Source organism: Macrotis lagotis, chromosome 6 (assembly GCF_037893015.1).
Source record: "Macrotis lagotis isolate mMagLag1 chromosome 6, bilby.v1.9.chrom.fasta, whole genome shotgun sequence".
Classification (NCBI taxonomy): domain Eukaryota; kingdom Metazoa; phylum Chordata; class Mammalia; order Peramelemorphia; family Peramelidae; genus Macrotis; species Macrotis lagotis.
Window position 1 is genome coordinate 90297627 of NC_133663.1, and position 22238 is coordinate 90319864.

Genomic DNA, 22238 nt, shown 5'->3' on the forward strand with positions numbered 1-22238 from the left:
TTCCAATTCTTAGCCACTACAAAAAAGAGCCGCAGTGAATATTTTTGACCATTTTATTTTTGTCGGAAAAGGGAACTGTAACTTTTTCAAACAAAAGTATTTCAGTAGGGGTAGCTAGGTGTTGGCAGTGGATAGAGTACTGGGCCCTGGAGTCAGGAGAACCTGACCCCAACTGTGTAATCTTGGGCAAGTCACTTAACCTGATTTCCTTTCCCCTTCTTCATTCTCCCTCCCACAAAACAATACAGCTTTAGTAATAGTTTTGTAAACATTATAAATTAGTGGCTTTGATTAACAAGTAATGATGAAAATGATTTAAATGAATATTTATTACAAAGAATGTAAAGAAAAACTTTAAAATAACTCTGCTCTTGTAAAAATATTCATGAACCCATTTCTCTTTAGTTTCCTCTTTTAAATTGTACTTTGTAGAATTTATAATAATAATTCCTAACCTTTCTGCACCTACTATGTGCCAGGCATGACAACAATTTGGGTAGGTCGGTGCTATTATCATCCTCATTTTACAGATCAGGAAACTTAGGTGAAGTGACTTACCCAGGGTCCTACAGCTAAGAATTGGCCTTGGATTCAAATGTGTCTTGTCTTATCCATACCTACAAACTCAAAATATCTAAAAATATTACTAAGAAAATGTGTTGATACTTTGTTTTTAACAATTATTTAATCCTCAGTTAAGAATGCCTCCAAAATAGTAACAAGAAATGGCGTTTAGCAATCTACTACTTATTTCTTCTTTTGGCACAGCCATTAAATTTAATTTTAGCAAAATAAAGCATTATGAGAGACATTTTAAAAGGAAATTAGATTATTTTCTCAATTATAACTCAATCTATTGTCCTTAATTTGTGAAACATATGGATACCCTGTGAATAGAGGCAGTAACCTATTTATAATAAAACTTACTGTTTTTAATGTTCATTTTGTTGATGTTTTTGTTGGTGCACTGGTCATTTCCCAATATTCTATTGCCTTCATGTAGCCCTCCCTTGTAATAAAGTAAATGTGAGACAAAAACCAACTGACATAGTGACACGATTGTGTCTTTGCAACATTATTCACATGTTTTACATCTCTGTTAGAGGAGGAAAATATACTTTATCATGTCTCCTGAGACCAAGATTGAATTTTGCATTTAATTCAAGTTCAGCTGTCTTTTGGTGTTGCCTTAATACTATTGTCATTGCACACCCTATGATTCTTTCTGTTCCTCATTTGTTATTTCTTAGAGTGCAGTAGTAATATTCCATTAGATGAACATATAATATGTCATTTTTTAGCTATTAACAGAAAGTGTTTTGGTGAATGTTTTGATTGTCTATGGGATCCTTTCTATTTTAAACCTTCTTGGAGAATATGCCCAGTGGTGTGTGATTGCTGTGTCAAGGATAATAACTGTTCAGTCACTTTTGCCCCTCAATTAATTTCTGAGAGTTTTCCAAAATGATTGGACTAGTTTAGAGGCCCATGGGGGCTTACTTTCCCATAGCTACTCCACGTTTTAATATTTCTACCTTTATTGTTTCCACTTGCATGACCTCTTCAGAGTATTAATTATATCATTCCTGTTTTTTAGAAGCCTATTTTAAAAGGTAAAGAAATTTACCTGTCCAGAAGATAGTCATCTTAGTGTAATTAATGCTGAAACTCTAGATTTTGAAATCTGTTATATTTGACGTGTCCCTTTTCAACTTCTCCTTCTTTGTCCCTTCTTCCTTAGTGTTTGGCAAAAAATAGTTTTAATTCAAACTAAAATGAAAATACTTCAGAAAATTTATTTTGCATAAGTTTAATATTCAAGGAGATAATTTGTGGGATAATCTCTACATAGAAAATTGTAAGCTTTGATTGTATACTCTGTTTAAAAAAAGTACTCCAAAACATTTAAGACCTTGTTATTGATAAAGAAATTTCTAATATGATGTCCAGTTAATGTAAACTCTTTGAGGGCAGGCACTAACTTCCTTTTGTAGTTGCATCTCTAGGGCCAAGAACAACCCTTAATAAATGCTTGTTGATTGGTTGAAAACATCTTTTTTAATGTCACTGTATTAGAACTATTTAAATTTGAGCAAAGATGATTTTTGTAAATATAACCTAAACTGAACTTTCTGGTTAAGAACTTTTCTGTGGTCTGGAAGCTTTTTTGCAAATTAAGGTATTGGAATTGACTATAACTTTAAGAGTTTTTAGTGACTTGTGCAGTCAAAAAGCTTTTGTGTATCAGAGCAAAGGGGCAGCTATATGGCATGGTGGGTAGAGCGCCGGCCCTGAAGTCAGGAGATACTGAGTTCAAATATGACCTCAGACACTGCTTAGCAGTGTGACCTTGGGTAAGTCACTTACTCCTGATGGCTTCACATTCAAGGCTATCTCTAGTCTTCCTGATTCATTTCTGGCTACTAGACCCAGATGGCTCTGGAAGAGAAAGTGAGGCTGGTGACTTGGCTTGTGCCCCCCCCCCCCCATCTAATTCATGTGCTTGTCATGGCAAATTCATGTGCTTGTCATGGTATCGCCTCCCTGATGTTATGGTCTTTGATAAGGAAGGACAAATAGTATGTATTAGAGCTTGAATTTGAAATCCCTCTGTGTTTGTGCCTGAGGCTACTCTCAATGTACTACGTAAACCATGCTGCCTCTTAAAATCTTGCTAATATTTTCTTCTAACATAAAAAATTTGACAAATATCACTGTAATTTTTATTTGTTTACTGAATATATATCATCTGTGTTTAGATCATTACCCTGAACACCTAACCTGAATGGTTCTTAAATTGACTTACATGACATTTGTAATTAGTTTGTTTTTTTCCCCAGACAGTTTTTGTCAGTGTGATAACTATTACTTAATTGTTTATTTCCCTTGTACCAGAAGAATGTGTGTGATAATTATTACTTAATTTTGTTTCCTTTATACCAGAAGAATACCAGGAATGTTTTTAAAAGTGATATATTTCTCTTTCCTTTTTCTTTTTTATCATAATCTGTGGGCTAATATTATTGTCAATCAATTGAACTCTGACAATTAAAATAAAAAGATATATATTATGCATTATTTATGCTAATGGCGTGTGCCCACAAACACAAATCTTTTCTTTCAGTTCTTATTTCCTTTACTCTTCCTTTCCTCATGTCCTTAGCTGAAATTAAATCAACATTAATAAATTTTACTTGACATAAGACATGTTATTTTTCTTAGTTATTGCTATTTTTATTTGCAGATGTGCTGCATAGCAAATATATAAGTTGATGATTTTCCTAGTGAATAATTCCCTTAGCTTAACAATAATGTTAGGTGTCACCAACTCCATTTCTCAATTTTATTGCTTGAACTTTTGTTTTGAAAAAGTAATCTCAAACCCAGTAATTATACCTAATGATTGAATATTTTGAATTATTCAACTTTCATTTCCAAATTTCCATATCTAATAGCGTGCCTGATCTCCCATTTAATTCAATGTCTGACCAGAATAATATCTAACTAATAATATTTTGAATGGTATTGAGTACTTTGCTTATTTTTTCTACCTATGTAAAATTGAATTACATGGATTAATTTTTCCAAATTGAATATTATTAAAATTTTGAAAGTCATTAAGATATATAAGAGTGAATTTTCTAGTTATTTCTTTAAGTCATATCACATAATATTTTCTTTCTTTTTCTAAATTATAAAGGTCACCAGAAAGACCCACTGGTGATCTTAGAGAAAGGATGAAGAATAAGCGGCAAGATGTGGAAACAGAGCCCCAGAAACGAAATACTGAGGAATCGTCTTCACCAGTTAGGGTAAGAACAAATTTCTCCAAATATCAGGTAACTTTAAAAGACCTCTCTTTATGTTCCATATTGTTAGAAAGTTAAAAGTATGATTTAAATTTTTTATTTTTACGTTACATTTTTTAAAACTATTCTTTAAGGTAGCTGGAGGGATGTTATTAGCAAAAGTGCCTTTTAAGAATGTATCATGTTTTAAGTTTTTTATTTTGATTGAGATACTGTAGCACATGAGAGGGAGGTTGACTATCTGGAGTTTAATCTGGGCTTTGGATGGGGTGTCTAAATTCTGATCTGGGGCTGCTCCTTGTTTTTAAGAGTTTCAAATGTTTGGTTTTATTAGTTCACTTACAGATGATTAGACTCTGGGGGAATTGAATCATGTCAGCAAAATGAGAACTTTTGTAGAATCCAGTTTACAAATTTATAAGGAGACATTTGAAAACATGATGAAGTTTGAATATTTGCCACAAAGACATTTCTTCTTGGTGTATAGCTCTTTTCTCAATTTAAAAAGTTTAAATCATTGAATTTGATGGTTGCTTGATAAATATACAATTACAGTAAAAAGACTTGGATTTTTTTAATAGATTGGCATTCTATCTTGGTTACTTGGTCATATAATCAGCTTTTTCTCTGAACAATATAGGGTAAAACGTTATAGCTTATTATTCTTTGATTCTCCTTTTTCTGAATTCTGCAGTTTACTTCTCTTTGAAGACAGTTTGACCCTAGACATGTTAAAATTAACCAAATATCACCTTGACTAACTAAATTTGGAAATTAAATTTCCTTTTGTGCATTTATTTTCTTTGACTCTGATTGCAATGTTTAATTCAATACAACAAGCATTTATTTCAATCACTGTGCTAGAACCTGTATATTTAGGGACAAAACCTAGATGGTTCATGCCCTTAAAGGAACTTAACTCTATTGTAAAAGTGTCTTAGAAGATTGGGACCTGGAAATGGTAGAGTTAAAGTCTGTGCCACATGGAGTGCTATCTCTACTACTCATATTGCCTACAGTATCTTGACATAGCAAAGAACTTAAAACAGTTTAGATTTTTTAGATGCTAAGAGTCATTAAGAACCCCTTTTATAAGTTACTTGATGAAAAAAATGTTTTCTTGCCCAAATTCGTGAAGCATTTCTAGGATGTGATTTTAGGCCTATCTTTTTTTCCTCTTATAGAAAAGTCAGAAAATTGGAAAGACTGGGTCCTTCTGTGTAATTATAACAGACATTGTTTTTATTAAATCTGCATGAATTGCTATCTATTTAATGTATATCAATTCTGGGAAAAGTATAAGGAAAAACTAAGACATTTGAGTCGTTTGTAAAAATGTTTAACTACTAAAATGAATTTTATTATCAGTATTCAGTCTTAAAGCTGTTATGTTAAAGAGAAGTTTGGCATACTAGCATATAGTTTAAGACCATGAATATCAATAAAAATTTAACCAAAATAAAATTTGCAAATTAATTTTTATGTGTCTTGGTGAATGTTACTTTTCTTTGTGCAAAATACCTGCCTTTAAGGCTATCAGAATAGTGTTATAGTAGATTTTGGTTCCATGTAAGGAAAGCTTCCTAAAAAAAAGTAGAGCTCTCTTAACAGTGTAATGAAGTAAGAGACAAGATGATTTAGTAGGTAGAGAGTTGACCCTGGAGCCAGGAAAATGAGTTCAAATCTTTGTTCTTCACCTGCAAGATAAATGGTTAGGTCTTTTTACCTTTTAGTATCTTTTTTTTTTTTTTTTTTTTTTTTGGTTTTTGCAAGGCAAATGGTGTTAAGTGGCTTGCCCAAGGCCACACAGCTAGTTAATTATTAAGTGTCTGAGACTGGATTTGAACCCAGGTACTCCTGACTCCAAGGCCGGTGCTTTATCCTCTACGCCACCTAGCCGCCCCTACCTTTTAGTATCTTAAGCAACTTCAACATATAGTTATTTTAGGAGATGTGTAATATACACATTGCTTATGTATATTTACTTAACATTTAAATACTCTTGTATCTATAAAATTTCCCCATTAATTGTTAGATGTCTCTTAAGTCACATGGTAAAATTTTACTTTACTAGCAAAAGTTCCTGAGAAGATTTTATATAATTTATAATTGAGTAATTTCATTTACTACTCTAATAGTAGTATAGTATTTTTGTTTAGGTATTTCAAAGGCTTGAATCAAGGATCTCTTCATATTGAGCTTTAATTAGGACTATATTGCAATCTATAGGAGATGAGCAATCTTTATTTTGGAAAAATGAAGATAGGAACTTAAATATGTGTATACATCCACACATACGTCCAGAGCCATTTTAAATGATGGTTCCCATATAAACCATAACATCCCATTTCATATGTATTAATCATATACATATATACATACATACATATATTTTATTTTTTAACTTAGTGCAGTATGATTTCTATGAGAGGGTTTCTTTCTACAACCTCCAGACTCTGAGTTTGTACTTAATTGGGCAGCCAGGTTACTCAGTAGATAGAACACTGGACCAGAGTGCTCATCTGACCTCAGATTCTTGGTAGCTGTGTGATCCCGGGCAAATGACTTTACCCTGTTTGCCTCAATTTCATCAATTGTAAAATGGTAATAATGAGAGTGCTGGGAGGATCAGATGAGGTGCCTATTTGTTTTTTTTTTCTAATTGATATTTTATTTTTCCCATTACATGTTATGAAAGTTTTTCAACATTCATCCACATGCATATGCATATTTTGAAGTTATATAATTTCCTTCCACCTTCTCTTTCCACCCACCTCCTGTCAGAGGTAAACAGGTGAATGTTGTATGTATACATTTGTCTTACACATGTGTACAGAGTAGTCATTTTTGGTATGAGAAATTAGGATTAAGGGGAAAATAAAGAAAACTAAGATAGAAAAGAAATACAGAAGAGAAATTTTTAAAAAGTGAAAGTGGTGTTCATTCAGCTTCTGAAGGTTTTTTTGGTTGTTGTTTTGTTTTTCTTCCTCTGGATGGGGATAACATTGTCCATAGCCAGTCTGATACGGTTGTCCTAGCTCTCTGAACTGCTGAGAGGAGCTGCTTCCATTAAAGTTGACCTCTCACAGTGTTGTATTGTGTATATTATTCTCTTGGTTTTGCTCCTTTCACTCAGCATCAGATCCTGTAAGTCATTCCATACTTCTAGAGTCTGACCATTTATGGTTTCTTATAGAGCACTAATATTCCATAATATTCATAAACCATAACTTGTTCAACCATTCCCTAATTGATGGACATCCCCTCAATATCTAATTCTTGCCACTACAAAAAAATGCTGCTAATGAATATTTTGGAATTTGTGGGACTTTTCCCATTTTTTTTTTTTTTATGATTTCTTCTGGATATAGGCCTTGTATTGAAATTGCTGGGTCAAAGGATATGATCAGTTTCATAGCTCTTTGTGCATAGTTCCATATTGCTCTCCAGAATGGTTGGATCCGTTCACAACTTGACTAGCAATGCATTAAGGTCCCAGTCCTCTCAAGCCTCTCTAACACTGGTTGTTTTTCCTTTTTGTCATCTTAGCCAATCTACTAGGTATATGAGATGGTAGACGTGGTACTATTTGTAGACTGCTTAGCAAAGTGCTTGGCACACAGTAGGTGCTACATAAATGCTTATTCCCTTCCCTTCCTTTTCTCCTTTACAGCTGATAATGGACTTGTTGAAGCTTGGTTTCAGATTTGTTCCTTTTGAGTAGAATGGGGAAAAAGAATGTGATTGATAGGAACTAAGGACCACCAGCATTTGCCTGGGCTGTCCCAGTGACCATCCTAACCAAATGTGACTGACTTCTTTCAGCTTTTCTAGAAGGTTCTCAAGGCTTTTGGGAACTTGAAATTTGAGCTTAACTTTTAAATTGGGCTTTTGGATTCTATGTAATTACACACTGCCTTTTTTGTTTCCTCATGGGGTTTGTCTTTTCTGGAAAGTTTTAATGTCTAAGTCTTAAGCTTTTGGGGTCCACTTCTAGATACAAAGGGATTTTTTTCTAGTTCTGTTGGAGACACCCACCAAAATGCTTTGATTTTTGTACTATAAATTTTCCTTGAAGCTTGAACAGGCTAAGTTATATGAGATTTCTGTGACCCAGTACTTCCCTTTTGTTCTAAGTGGATGTTTTTATCCTTTATGTCAAAACCACATTTGCTCTTCCCTGGGTGCTCTCTGTCCATCTTCCTGCTACATTGCTGTGCTCTAGCCTTAAGCTTTTACCTGACAAGAATCCAGTCCTTAACCACTGATTGGTGAGAGTTTACCATTGTGAACTGTAACTTCTTTTATCATCTTTGTGATTTTCCTGAGCCAAAACACCTAAGTCACCACTCCCCTTATAAATGTTGTTTTCCCCTATTGCCTACTTGCCTGTATCTGTTTTTTTTTTTTTTTGCAAGGCAATGGGGTTAAGTGGCTTGCCCAAGGCCACACAGTTATTAAGTGTCTGAGGTTGGATTTGAACTCAGGGACTCCTGACTCTCTAGGGCTGGTGCTCTATCCACTATGCCACCTAGCTGCCCCATGCCTTTATCTCTTAACTTATAACCTGCTTGAAAGTTTTTTTTGGTATTTGTTTCTCCAGTCGTTAGCATGGAGTATTATAAGCATTTGCTTATGTGCCTATTTTGTCATTCTTCAATTTTCTCAAAGGAGAAATAACAGCCCAGTGATTGCTCTTTTCTCCATTACTGTCCACTCCTCCTACCTTTCAGTGATATGTTCTTCCCTGGTAAAATTTTAGATTCTCTACTCACATGTTCCCTGTCAAGCCTTGAAATCTTTTGGAACATCATATAGAAGTAACATTATAATATATTTTAAATTTAAAACATTTCTTTAGTTCATCAGTGCTCCCTTTAAAAAACAAAATAGAATTAAAGTTTGTGCTAATATTGGGCTTACCACCTGTATTTAAGATTCTAGATTTATTTTCTCTATCCAGATCTTTGTCCCAGTTTCATTTAACTATAAAGTCAGAGTTTTACTTGCAAATTGCCTTTACTTAAAAGGTGATCTTTATTTGACTTTTCCTGGTTATATCTCTCTGGAAAGGGAGAGCTTCTGGCTACTCTGAAATAGCTTACAGATGAGGTTTGTAGTTTTAAAGAAAAATTTACAAACATTTGTTGGGTACTAAAAATGATAAGAGAAAATTATGAAGGTATAAAAAATCATTTATCCTGGTCTTTAGTTTAAAAGATTGAAAAATAACTTATATTGACCTTAATTTTGAATATTAATTCACTTAGCAAAAATAAATTTTATCTTTGTGTTGGCTCCCATCACATTAATAAGAAATTGCTATTAAGACATTTATAAAATGTTTTTAAAGATTGGTTTTGACAACTTTTATAAGTGCAAATAAAATGAAACCTGGTTTTGAATCTTTTATTTATTCCTTGAGTTCCTTTAAGTTCTTGACCCTAGAGTCAGCCTCTCTGAAACTTCTAACTATTGTAGTTAGTAAGTTTGGATTTTTACTCCTTTTCTTTTGCCCTAGAAGCCAAGGGAATTTCTTCTTTGCATTTCATATTCTGCTACTTCTGTTAGTTTAACCCTGTGGACCCCATGTGTGATACTGTATATTAATCTTTTAGTTACATAATATGATTGCCCTCAAATACGCAGTCTGAAGAATTCCTGTATGTCACTTACCTCAGTTTTTTCTTATGTATAAAATAAAGGGGTTAAACAAGCGAAGTTCTCTCCCTGTTCTAGATTTATGACACAACATTTTATGTGTTGTAAAGAATTAGTTACTGCTTAGCACCACTTGTCCTTATCTGCCAATTTCTGTATCTATTACATGTATCTCTGATACTTACATGGTAAGCTGGATCATTGTTTAAAAATATTAAGAGAAGAGATTTGGCATCGTAATAAAAAGGTATAGATATGGGGACAAAGATATATGTTTCATTAAGATAGGGATTGGATTGTAATTTCCTGTTGTCTGGAAACTCTTTAGATAATATACATAATTGATATACATATAGCAGACATTTAATTGGAGTTTTAGGTCAGCTAGGTGGTACTTTGGATAGAGTACTGACCCTAAAGTCAGGAGGACTTGAATTCGTGTCTGGCCTCAGACACTTACTACCTGTGTGACCTTTAGCAAATCATATAACCTTGATTGCCCTACATCCAGGGCCATCACCTGTCATCCTGATTTATATCTGTTCGCTGAACCTAGATGACTAGAGGAGAAAGTGAGGCTGGTGACTTAAAATCTTTTACTTATCATGGCATCACCTTCCTGATATCATGGTCTTCTTTGAGAATCATCATCATAATCATCATCCTCTTCATCAAATGGAGTTTTAAAATAGCTATTTTTTTTGTTGTAAGATTTTTCTTTTTAATCTATGACTATGCCTGGATTAAAATGAAATCCTTCATGTGAAGTTTAAATATTTATTTGCCTTTTAATGTTGTAAAAACAATATATATATATATATTCCTATTTAAATAATTGTAAGTTTTTGTTATTAAAGGTAAAAAGGAGATAGTTATTTTCAAGAGTATTATGTTTCTAGGAAAGAATAATTTTGAGATATTCTTAATCTGAAATAAAGATATTAAATGTTTGAGAGTACCCTTTGGTAGTGAATATTTATGAAATTGTGCTCAATCCCAGATCATTCCTGTATATTGCATACATGTTTTAACGACTATTTTCCCCAGTACATATCACACATAGAAGCCCACAGAATTTGTGTGTTTTTTCTTTCAATCAGCTATGTAAATTGATAGAAGAAAATTCATGCATTTTTAGCTTCTTGTTCTTTATAAAGATAAACTAGTAGAACAGCAGAATGAAATGTCTAGAACTTAATGTTTTGGACAAAATTAGGAATAACTAAATTCAAATATCTCTTAATAAGTCATACATTTAAAATAATAAAACCTTTGTAATTTATGTGTGTGTAATTTAGAAAGAGTCTTCAAGGGGAAGACATAGGGAGAAGGAAGACATCAAAATCACCAAGGAGAGAACTCCAGAAAGTGAAGAAGAAAATGTAGAATGGGAAACTAACAGAGATGGTAAGTTTAAAAAGATGTGACTAAAAAAAAAAAAAAAATTTTTTTTTTTTTGCTTAGTCAGCTCTTACTTTACATTGTAAATTTTCTGTGACCTTAGAAGCCTTTCCATCTGTTATCTTTTAACTTTCTGTCAGGCTTTTGTGTAACCTGTATCATGATGGATGATTGGAACAATAACAGGGAATACTTTCTTGGAGTAGGCAAGAAAAGGCCAGCTGCTCAGCAGTTTTTAGTCAGCCTTTTCTAATTTATACTGGGAGCCCTAGACATCCCCCAAACCTTTTCATGACAATCCTTTAGCTGTTTAGTTCTGTTTAGGTAGAAATTAACTTCTTGCAGTCTTCAGTTTGTTCCTACCTTCATTTGAGATTTGACCATTCTGTCATTTCTCACAGCAAGGTTCATTACCTTTAGGTAGTCTTTCATCCAGATTACTTATTACTTATAATGTAAGCAGATGCTATAAAGCCTTTAAGTGCTGGAAAATGTACATTAACTAAAATCTAATTTAATTCATTTAAAAATTGCCTATTTATATTCGTAATTGTCACAGCACAAATAAATTTATGTGTCTTGGGTTTAGGCTAACATAACTGATCCAATTATTGAGGAGGAATACCAGTGAAGTCCAATAAATCTTAATTAGCCAGAATAGTCAGGAAATTTGATGTTCTAGTTAGGTATCTTCTATTTAATATTTTAAATTCATTTGTTGAGTTTATTTAAGATACCTTGAACATTTGAGATATATTAACATAATAGTGGCTGGAATTCTTTGCATCTCATTTTATTTCAATACTTGTTGGGAGTCATTTTAAAGTGTAGGGTACTGAAGAGAGTACTGAATGCGAAGTCACAAGATAATTCAGATCCTTCCTCTGCCACTTAAAGCCTGAGGGATGTCACTTAGCCTCTCTATCTCAGTTTTTCTATCTGAATAGGTTTCAGATAGAAGGACTAAAGTACTTTAGAACCTCTAAATCTTTGATTTTTCAATTCAGAATTACTGTAGTAGCAGAATTTCAGTAGAGGCATTGTTCTTATAGGCACTTAGTAAATGTTTATTTAATAAATGAATGTTATACTAGAGTGGTGACTTTGCAGTAGCCACCAGTACATCTCCTTTTCCACAGTGTCAGGTAAGAATAGTTTATATTTCTTTATATAACCTCTTAGGATTTAGAAAATGTTGTATATCCATTTTCTCACTTGGTTCTCACAATATATGAGATAGGTTCAACATTATTATTAACCCCATTTTGCCAGATATGAGAACTTAAAAACACTTAAAGATGTTTTATGACTTATCTATAGTCACAGGTGGTACTTAGAAGTAGTATTTAATCCAGACCTTTTCTGAAGTAAAAGGTGGAGTTGCAGAACTACAGGAATGTGAACTAAGCCTCATGGTCACACCATAAGTCACACTGTATATTTTATGTGACAGAATTGAAAAGTGGCTTAGGATAGATAAGTGGATAGAAGGGAAATGGGAAAGATTAGGGAATGGAAATGCATCCTGCCAAGTCCATGGATAATAGCAAAAAAGATGATTACTGTAATCTCTTGGAAAGAATGACCAGGGATGGGGCAGGGGTTGGGGATAAGGAGGGAGCTTCAGGGCAGTGGGAGAAGCAGCAGAAGGAAGGGATTAAATCTTGGGGTCTGAAGGGGCAGAGTTTACATTTAACAGCAGGGAGGGGCTGCCCTGAAGAGCACTCTTCATGGGGGAAAAGATGTGTATCTATGATGGGAGTTGAGTTCATCATTATAGATTTAATTTAGAAAGAAGTTTTTCACTGAGAGATCACTTTTTCAGGGAGAATATTGTGCTTTCATGGACAAAATCCTTGTCTTGGAGTAGTTCTGTGAGCTTCTATGGGCTATAGGCAACCAGAAAAAGGAGAAGGGGGACAAAGACTCATCATGGCCAATAGGAAGGGAAATAGTTATATATAAGTAGTGAAAGGGGTTGAACATTTTAGGATATGCTAATTTCTACTGTATAGTGCTATGTTTTAGGCAACATTAATTCTAACCTTATATTGATCACAAAAATCTCACTATGCAGTATGGACAAAATTTCAGAATAAGTTCGAAAGGAAGGATGTTAGGGAAAAGATAAAGCAGACAAAAAAATTTCTTAGGAGAATATGTAGTAAAAAGAAAATTAGCAATCAAAAAAGTTGGAGAAGAGGGAAGATTTTGAGTGGGGAAACAGAAGGGACAGAAGAGGGGAATAAATATTAGAACTGAATAAATTACAAAAAGAAAAATAAATTAAACTCTAAAATTAGGGTAAGGGTTGATCAATATTAACAAGGGGAAGTAATAGGATAGGTGGAAGAGAGACTGGGAATAGTTGCAACAAAAATTATAAATAAAACTATCATCAGAGGCGAAGTGTTTACCTCTAAGAGAAATGAGATTAAAAAACTTTGGAAAATATGTCAAATAAATAAATGGAGGAAAACATAAATCTAACTGAGAATTTTATAGTTGAATGAACAAAGCAATTCAGTAAAATAAAGGGAATGGCAAAATGCTTAAAATACAAAAACCTACAATCTGGTTTATCAGAAACAAAATGGGAGGCTGGAACAAAATTTGCTATTCATTGAATAAAATAAAAAAAACCACGAGTTGCTATAATGCTATCAGGTAAAGCAAAAAAATAAAAATTCACAATATAAATATGAAAATTTTACTTTAATAATAGTAAACTAATATCACCATTAATAAACACACATAAGTCAAATCTCATAGCATCTCAATTCATGCTAGAAAAGTCAGGGAGTGAATTATAAACCCAGCAAAGGAAAGAATTGATTGCCAAAGGTTGCAAAATGACTGCAGTTACATGAAGTTGAAAAGCTTTTATATGAACAAAATCAATATGATTGCCATAAGAGGTCACCTGGGAAAAGGTCTTATCAGATTCTTCTGATAAGGATCTGAAAGTTGAGACATCCCAGTTGAGAAGTATTCAGAGGACATGAACAATTCTCAAAAGAATTACAAATTATTAACAACTGGATGAGAGAATGATCCAAATCACATATAATAACAGAAATGGCAGACAAAACAACTCTAAGGTTTCACTTCATTCCCACCAATTTGGTAAGGATAGAAGAATAATAAGATTAGAGAGTATATGGAAAGATAGATGGGTGCGTTTTTGGTAGAGCTATAAATTGGCCTAACTATTCTGGAAAGCAGTTTGGAATTAATGCAAAGACAATGATTAAAATATTGATACATTTCAACCCAGAGAATCCATTGCTAAATATTTCCCCAGGGAGATCAGTGACAGCCCCAAAATATTCATAGTGGCACATTTTGCTATAGCAGAGAACTGTAAGAAAGGGTAGATCCCCATCCATTGGAGAAGGGTTAAACAAATTGTAGTACATGAATATAATAAACTATACTGTTCAAAAATGAATTGACTATCAGTGTAGAGAAGCTTTGCTAGACATAAGCTTAAGAACAGGTAAATAGATCCAGGAAAATCAGATCCATCAACAATGCATATCAATGGAAAGAACAATTGGCAAAATAATAGATACAGAATTCTGTAAAATTATAATTTCCAGATTTATTAATTTTATTTTTGCAAGGCAATGGGGTTAAGTGACTTGCCCAAGGTCGCACAAGAAGGAATTATAATTTCCATATTATAATAAAGCAAATCTTACTCCAAAGAAGTATCAGTAGTCAATATTTAAGCACTTGCTTTATGCTAAGTGTTGGGGATGCAACAAAAGAAAGATGAAAAGGAGGAAGATGTGGAAATGGGGAGCAATCTGCCAGACATGATGAGGTCATGGTGAGAAACCAAAGAAGTCCAAGATGAATTCATCTGGGTGAATTCACCAAATTCCAAATTTTTCCAAGTCCAAAACAAATTAATCTGGTAAATGAGATGTGTAAGATGTCTGTCCTGATCCTACTCATAAACTTAGAGAAGTTTATGGCTCCATCTTCCAGTCAGAGGGGCAGAGGGTACTGAATGTGTGAGTACCATGGTTAATTGGTTATTGCAGTTTGCAAGGTGATGAGATTTCCCAGTGATGAGGTGGGAAGAGGGGGAAATGGATGAAGTCAAATCTGAAATGAGCTCAGCTGAGTAAGCTGTCCAAAATAGGGGAAATAGAGGGGTGAGGACTAGGAAATTGGAACATAACATAACATGAAGTATCTTTTAAAGCAAATACTTTTTCTGAACTATTTTTTTCCACTTTTTAAAAAAAATTGTAAGGAATTGGTTTCTGTAAAGGAAGAATTTGGCAAATGTTGTAAGCAATGCAAACAAAAGATTATAGTATCATAGATTTAGAGCTTGAAGGATCCATAGAAGCCTATGATTTTTACAGATGAGAAACTGAGATCAAGGGATATTAAGTGACATCGCTCAACTTAGTAAGCCTATAACTATCTATCTGAGGCTGGATCAGTCTTTCTTACTATAGATTTAGCACTGTTTACACTGTGCCATATTATTCATAAAAATTTACTTAAAAATAATTAACTTTAACACTTTCTTGTTGATAATACTTTGACAAAAATATTAGCTGTGTATTTGCTTGTTTCCCTACCTCTTCCTAATCCATTTTAAGTGTCACACATATATTACTTTCTGAGCTCTAATTATTCTTTAACACTTGAGAAAATAACTGTAATGGATACATGTAGCCATTAAAACATTGTAGCAATAGTGTTGTTTTTCATCTCAGGGCATAATTAAAAATATGGGTTATAGGGAAAGACAACTTGGTAGTATATATAGGGGACTGACCTTGAATTCAAAAGAAACTGGGTTGTAGTTCTACTTTGGACATATTAGCTATATAACCATGGATGAGTCCCTCTCTGTAATTCTTTAATTCTCCTCTTCACTTCTTTATCCTCTTGGTGATACTTCCTTTTTCACCATTTTTTTTCTCTTCAATATTCTATTTAATTATTTTTAGTATAGCTCTGATATTTGAATTGTGTCTCATTGATGACTTTTATCTTAAAGATTCTGACAATGGAGACATTAATTATGATTATGTCCATGAATTGTCACTGGAAATGAAGCGCCAAAAGATTCAGAGGGAACTAATGAAATTAGAACAAGAAAACTTGGAGAAGAGAGAAGAAATAGTCATTAAAAAAGAGGTGAGTTCATTATCCCAGTTTTGTAATCACAATAAATAATTATCTGTTAACAGGGTTTTTTACAAATTTAATTTAAAGATGAACATGTTTTTGTCATACAAATGTCTGAATTTCTTTTTTATTATCTTAGACTTCAGATCTGTGTTGGCATAATTCATTCTAGATTAATTGGAATGTTTAGGAAATAGAGGGGATAGTTGACTCTTTGTTTCAATTAAGAATTTCCACCTAATGGTTATATAGAAACTTTTCGTTTCAACTTAATTAAAATTGTTGAAAAATACTATTTTCCTACTATATTTTATAGTGATTGATTTATGTTTTATATGTGCATTTTGAAAATGTGCACTTATAAAGTATTTCAATGTCTTGTATATTATTATGAAGGCTCATTTTGTGGACTTTAATGATGTAGATGATGTTAAAGAGTAGCCTGAATATATACTGAAATAATCTTTTTAAAGGAAATCCTATCTTTAAAAACTAATTCATCTATTTGCCTACTTGTTATTTGTCTCTGTACAATATCAAGTGTTTATAGGAAAAAAATACTTATTTGTTTTAATTGAAATTTTATTATACTTCTCTTAAAGTGAGATATTTTATAGAAAAAAATTAAATATAAAATATGCTTTTTAGATATTCTTAGGTTTAAAAGGCAGTATTTGTGTTGAAAGCTAATTTTATTTTTTTAGTCTAAAAAAGTTTTACTCTTAATGTTCTAGTAAATCCATTAGTAAAACTTATTGAATTCTTTTCTTTTTAAAAAGATTTCTCCAGAAGTGGTTAGATCAAAATTGTCTCCATCCCCTTCTCTGAGAAAGTCAAGTAAATCTCCAAAACGAAAATCAAGTCCAAAGTCATCATCATCTTCAGCTAGCAAGAAAGATAAGAAGATATCTGCAGTGTCTTCTCCTCTCTTGGACCAGCAGAGGTCAGTAGGTAAACATGTATTAGAATAAGGGGCGTAGTTTTTCATGAAAATTTTTAATGAAAAAAACAAAATGTTATCTAGTGCTGGCATAGAATTGACTTTTGGTAACTGGCCCAAGTTTTATCATCTGTACAATTTTGTCTTGTATTTTTATGTTACTCTTGATTTCTTGTCTAACCTACTTATTCATATCTTCAGGATAGGGATAGTCAAAAGACACTGACTTTGGAGTCAGAGGATCTCCTGGGCTTTCATCCTGACTCACTTTACCAGCTTTGTGCTCTTGGGAAGGGCCTGAACTTTTCAGAACGCTTCCCTTGAGTAAAGTGAACATCAAGTTGATATAAAAGTCTTTTCTAAACTAATAATTGTTTTTCCAAGATAAGGGTTAGCGAAGATGATGATGATAGAATTAAATGAGATGTGAAAGGGAGAGGGCAGCTCCAGCTAGCCAGCTCCTTCCTTCAGAGGCCTGAATAGGAGAACACATATGGAAGAGTACTCACTGTGGCTGACTTTGGGAATACTGTTAGGAAAGCTGCAGATCTCAGACTCATGTGCCACCAAGCCACCCTGGCCATCTGTTTTGCTACAGCAGTGTATTCTCCCATTCCAACTCTGCTTTCTATCTCTACTTTGAGAACAGTAATCTAATCAATATTGCCATTGCTTCAGGAAAGGGGTGTTTAAATGGACTGACTCCTGTCATTGCCTAGCTTTACTTTCCAGAGCAAAAACACCCTTCTGGCCTCTTCCCCCAGACTGCCAGGTGTTGTTTTTTATAGCCTGAGGGCTTGGCTTGTAGCTGATCAGTGTTTTTATTCGTTCAATTCCTTAAGTTAGGAATGAAAACATAAAACTTAGTGATAAATATCAGACTGCAGAGTGTGATTTAGGAAGCAAGGGAAATATTGTGATTTTAAATTGACCTTGGGGTCGCTTGTTTCTCCTGGCCTTCACATATTTATTTTAACCAAATCTTGCTGATTTTTATTTACATTCAAATCTGTATTCAGATCTTAATACATTTGTGTAATAGCTGAATACTTTTTTGTCACTGATAAATACTTGATCCAGATTTTGCCAAGTTACATTTCTTGATGGGTTTGTTCTCTTTTTGCCCAAACTCTCCATTGTCTATTAGACTTCACTCATGACATTACATCTCCTGTCTTCATGCCTTTATTTTGATCAGCCTCCCTCCCTGGAATCCCTCTTCTCGGAGACCCTCTTTTCATGTCAGATGAAGCTTTTCCTGTTAACCCTTGTGTTACTCTCTCAAGCTGCCTTGTGCTTAACTGCTGTGTTTGGGTATATGTGCTTTCTGCACCGGATTATTGGCTAGATTCTCTTTTTTACATGTACTGTATTTTTCATGAACTTGTCTTCTCTGGGCATGGCCTCATTACAAGTAGTTGTTTTATCTTTGCACTTGGATTCTTGGGTCATAACTCTGGACCAGGTACTTCAGATTTTAATAACTTTATATTGTTCGAATGAGCATGCTATGAGAAACCTTAGTTTGCTTCAAGAATTAGCCTTCCTTAAGCCTTAAATTAGCCTTCCTTAGCCTTAAAAAGCCTTTCTAATTCTTCTCCCCCATTTTTAGGCTCTACTCCCAAGTTACTATGTATCATGTCTACATGTACATGTACTTCTACATAGTAAGTGTTCCCTGAGTGAATGTGAGCTCTGTAAGAACGGGGATGGAGTATCTCTCAGCTCTGTGCCTGCCACATGGTGGATCCTGAAATGCTGGTGAATTAATGCTACCTGCATCTTAGTCCCCTTTCTTCTTTTTTCAAAACAGTGGTTTTATTCCTTGCCTTCTTTTATTTATGTATATCCTGATGATATTTCACTTCTTCTTAATTTTTAGTTTTTATCTCACTGTAGCTATATATTAATATCACAATCCCTCATTTTATCAGATTTCCTTAGAGAATCATAATGCTGCTTTATAGTTCTATATCCTGTTAACGTTTACAGATCTTTTCCCTCTCAGTAGCCCTGTAAGGTAGGTGGAATAAATAGTATTTCCATTTTTACATGAGGAAAGTGAGGCTTAGAAGTATGGGAGTCTTGACTAGATCCTTGTCTTCTGATTCCAAATCCTCTGTTAATTTTCACTATACCTAGCTCTCTCTGCATGAGTTGTGGTATGATCTAGAAAACTAAAGCCTTGCCAAAAATATTAAAAACATCTTAAGTAATGTTTTGGATTTTTTCAAAAATATAATATAGGCCATTTTGCTAATGCAAAACATAATTTAACATTTACCTCCTGATTCATATATAAACCAATTATTATGATAATATAGTAATATCCTAAGATCTATTGTTTTATCTCCCCTATAACTAACATATGATTTCAAACTACTGTGCTTATCTAGCTGATGAACATTTTCTTTCCTCCCATCCTGCCATTTCTTAGTTGTTATGTTTTCAGCAACTCACCTGATTCTGCTAAAGTGTGGCTTTGGGAAATTAGATAAAGTCTCTTATTTAAAAAAAATAAAAAATCATATAAATACTCCTAGCTACAAAATTAGAAATATCTATATTTTGAGTAACAAAATCATAAGATTATCTTAGTACAAATTATATTAAGTTTTAATATACAAAAATAGACTACTGTTGTGATACGTATTTTTCTTGAACTCAAAACCTTTTTTTTCCTCCTTTTTGGAATCTAGATCTGAATCTTTAGATTCCTGAAAATTGGTTTATGCTTTCCCAAAACTCTTTCATATTTATTATCTTGTTTGGCTGTTAACAATTGTTTTCCTAGTTTCATGTATGAGATATGGCTGTAAGAAAAGATTTCAAAAGCAAACATGGGAATTTAAAGAAGTGTCTCCTTTTTAATCTCTGTAGCTGACAAGAATGTTAATGATCAAATATTTTTTCAGTTTTTTTTTTTTTTCGCTTGCTGTCAAGAGTCTGCAACATCTTTTTCTGAATAGCCTGGTCTTATTGATGCCAGATTTTTATCCTTTGAAAAATGATTTTGGTTTTGAAAACAGTGTCACTTTGAGCCTAAGTTTCTCCATTCTTTTTTTTTTTTTTTTGGTCAGGCAATGAAGGTTAAGTGACTTGCCCAAGGTCACACAGCTAGGTAATTATTAAGTGTCTGAGGCTGGATTTGAACTCAGATCCTCCTGACTGCAGGACTGGTGTTCTATCTACTGTGCCACCTGGCTGCCCTGAACCCAAGTTTCTAATAACTTGGATAATATATTTTTTAAGATATATAGCTATTTTTTATTTAATACATGAATTGATTACTAACATCCAGGCAAATGGGGCGTTTAGTGGTGCAGTGGATAGAGCACTGTCCCTGGAGTTAGGAATACCTGAGTTCAAATTTGACCTCAGACACTTAGTAATTACCTAGCTGTGTGGCCTTGGGCAAGCCGCTTAACCCCGTTTGCCTTGCAAAAACCTAATATCTATATAGCTATATCTATATCCATATCTATATATTAAATGTCTCTCTCTCTCTCTCTCTCTCTCTCTCTCTCTCTCTCTCTCTATCTATATATATATGTATATTCTCTCTCTCTCTCTCTCTCTCTCTCTAACATCCAGGCAAGGCAGCATATTTTTAAGTGCCAAATGAGTAAAATAGTCAATGAATGCCTATTATTGAAAGGTGTGATTTTTTAGTAATTATCTAAATGTCAAAGTCTTGTGATTAAGGTGAGTGATAATTTTTGGTCAAAGTAGAGGCATCATAAAAAATTATTTACCACTAGAAATAATCAGATGAACTTTCTTTTGTAGTGCATATGCAATTTTTTTTTTTTTTAGGTTTTTGCAAGGCAAATGGGGTTAAGCGGCTTGCCCAAGGCTAGATAATTAATAACTGTCTGAGACTGGATTTGAACCCAGGTACTCCTGACTCCAGGGCTGGTGCTTTATCCACTGCGCCACCTAGCCGCCCCTGTGCATATGCAATTCTATAAGAAAAATTGAAAAAAAATTGTACAATAACAAATGAAAATTGGTAATTTTGCTGTGACAAATGTGACTTCCATTGAACTTTTCAACAAACTACATCAGAAGAAGGCAGCAGTTTCCTTCAATAATATTTTATTTAAACCTAGATTGTTATTCTAATACAATTAGCATTTAACTGTTTTTAAATATATATATATATATATATATTTATGTGTTTGCAAATATGTATGTGTGTGTATATACAAATAGAAATATATTTGTGTGTGTTATACATATATTGTATTTTGGATGTTTTCCCTGGGCCTGTGATTTATTTCATCAGAGTAGGTAGATCCTAATGAGTCTCCCTCAACCAAAGCAGATTATAGTTTGTCTCCATCCTACTAGAAATTTGGACTCCACTTTTAGTTTCTCTAAAGATAAACTAATGCTTTTTTGCTGCCATTAGGAGTTCTAAAAGCAACCAGAGTAAAAAGAAAGGACCTCGTACTCCTAGCCCACCTCCTCCTATACAGGAAGAAAGTGCCTTGGGGAAAAAACATAAAGAAAAACATAAAGCAAAAGAGCGAGTTGAAGAAAAGCCAAAAGAAGTGAAAGAGAGAGGAAGGGATATTGAAAAACATAAAGAAAAAAAAGAGAAGCAGAGGTAAGTAGGATTGTGTTCTGAATTTTAATCTTGTTTTATCTTTTGTGTTTTTATTTTGTTCATTTATCCTCTAACATAATGTAGGAAATTAACATTTGATAAACTTTTCAGCTGTAGCATTTTTTAGTACCTTGGAAAATAATTGGGTAGAAGCATGACCACCTAAACATTACCTATTTCATCAGGGAGATCAAGAAAAAAGGAATCCCTTTTCATTGGAAATAGGTTTATTTTGAAATAACAAAGGGAGAAAGGTAATCTAAAATTTCTCTTGGCCTTCCAGATTTTAGAACCATCTCTGTGTGACCCATCATAGTAGACTCACTGTTAGTTCATGCATTTTATTCATCCATTTATTTTTAATTCATTTAAAATATTTCCCCCCCAATTATATGGAGAGTTTTCAACATTTATTCATTTGCAGGCTTTTGTGTTCCCCATTTTTCTACCACCCTTCTTTTCTGCTCCCCTTCTCATGACAAGGAACAGTCTGATATAAGTTGCACATGTACAGTCATGTTTAACATATTTCCATATTATTCATGTGGTGAGGGAAGAATTAGAACTAAGAGGGAAAAAAACACAAGAAAGAAAAAACATAGAAATTTTAAAAAGTGAACATAGTATGCTTTGCTCTGCATTCAGACTCCTTAGT

The 22238-nt window shown here is 33.4% G+C and overlaps 1 protein-coding gene across 7 annotated transcripts in view; it reads left to right on the forward strand.

Annotated features, from left to right (window-relative positions):
* Window positions 1-22238, forward strand: part of ZC3H13 (zinc finger CCCH-type containing 13) — a 68280-nt gene that overhangs the window by 6817 nt on the left and 39225 nt on the right. For all 7 annotated transcript variants that reach the window (XM_074191685.1, XM_074191684.1, XM_074191687.1 and 4 more), the window contains exons 4-8: window positions 3701-3812; window positions 10769-10877; window positions 15901-16040; window positions 16811-16974; window positions 21386-21583. In XM_074191685.1, coding sequence (XP_074047786.1) covers window positions 3701-3812; window positions 10769-10877; window positions 15901-16040; window positions 16811-16974; window positions 21386-21583 — 723 coding nt within the window. The remainder of the gene's footprint in view (window positions 1-3700; window positions 3813-10768; window positions 10878-15900; window positions 16041-16810; window positions 16975-21385; window positions 21584-22238) is intronic.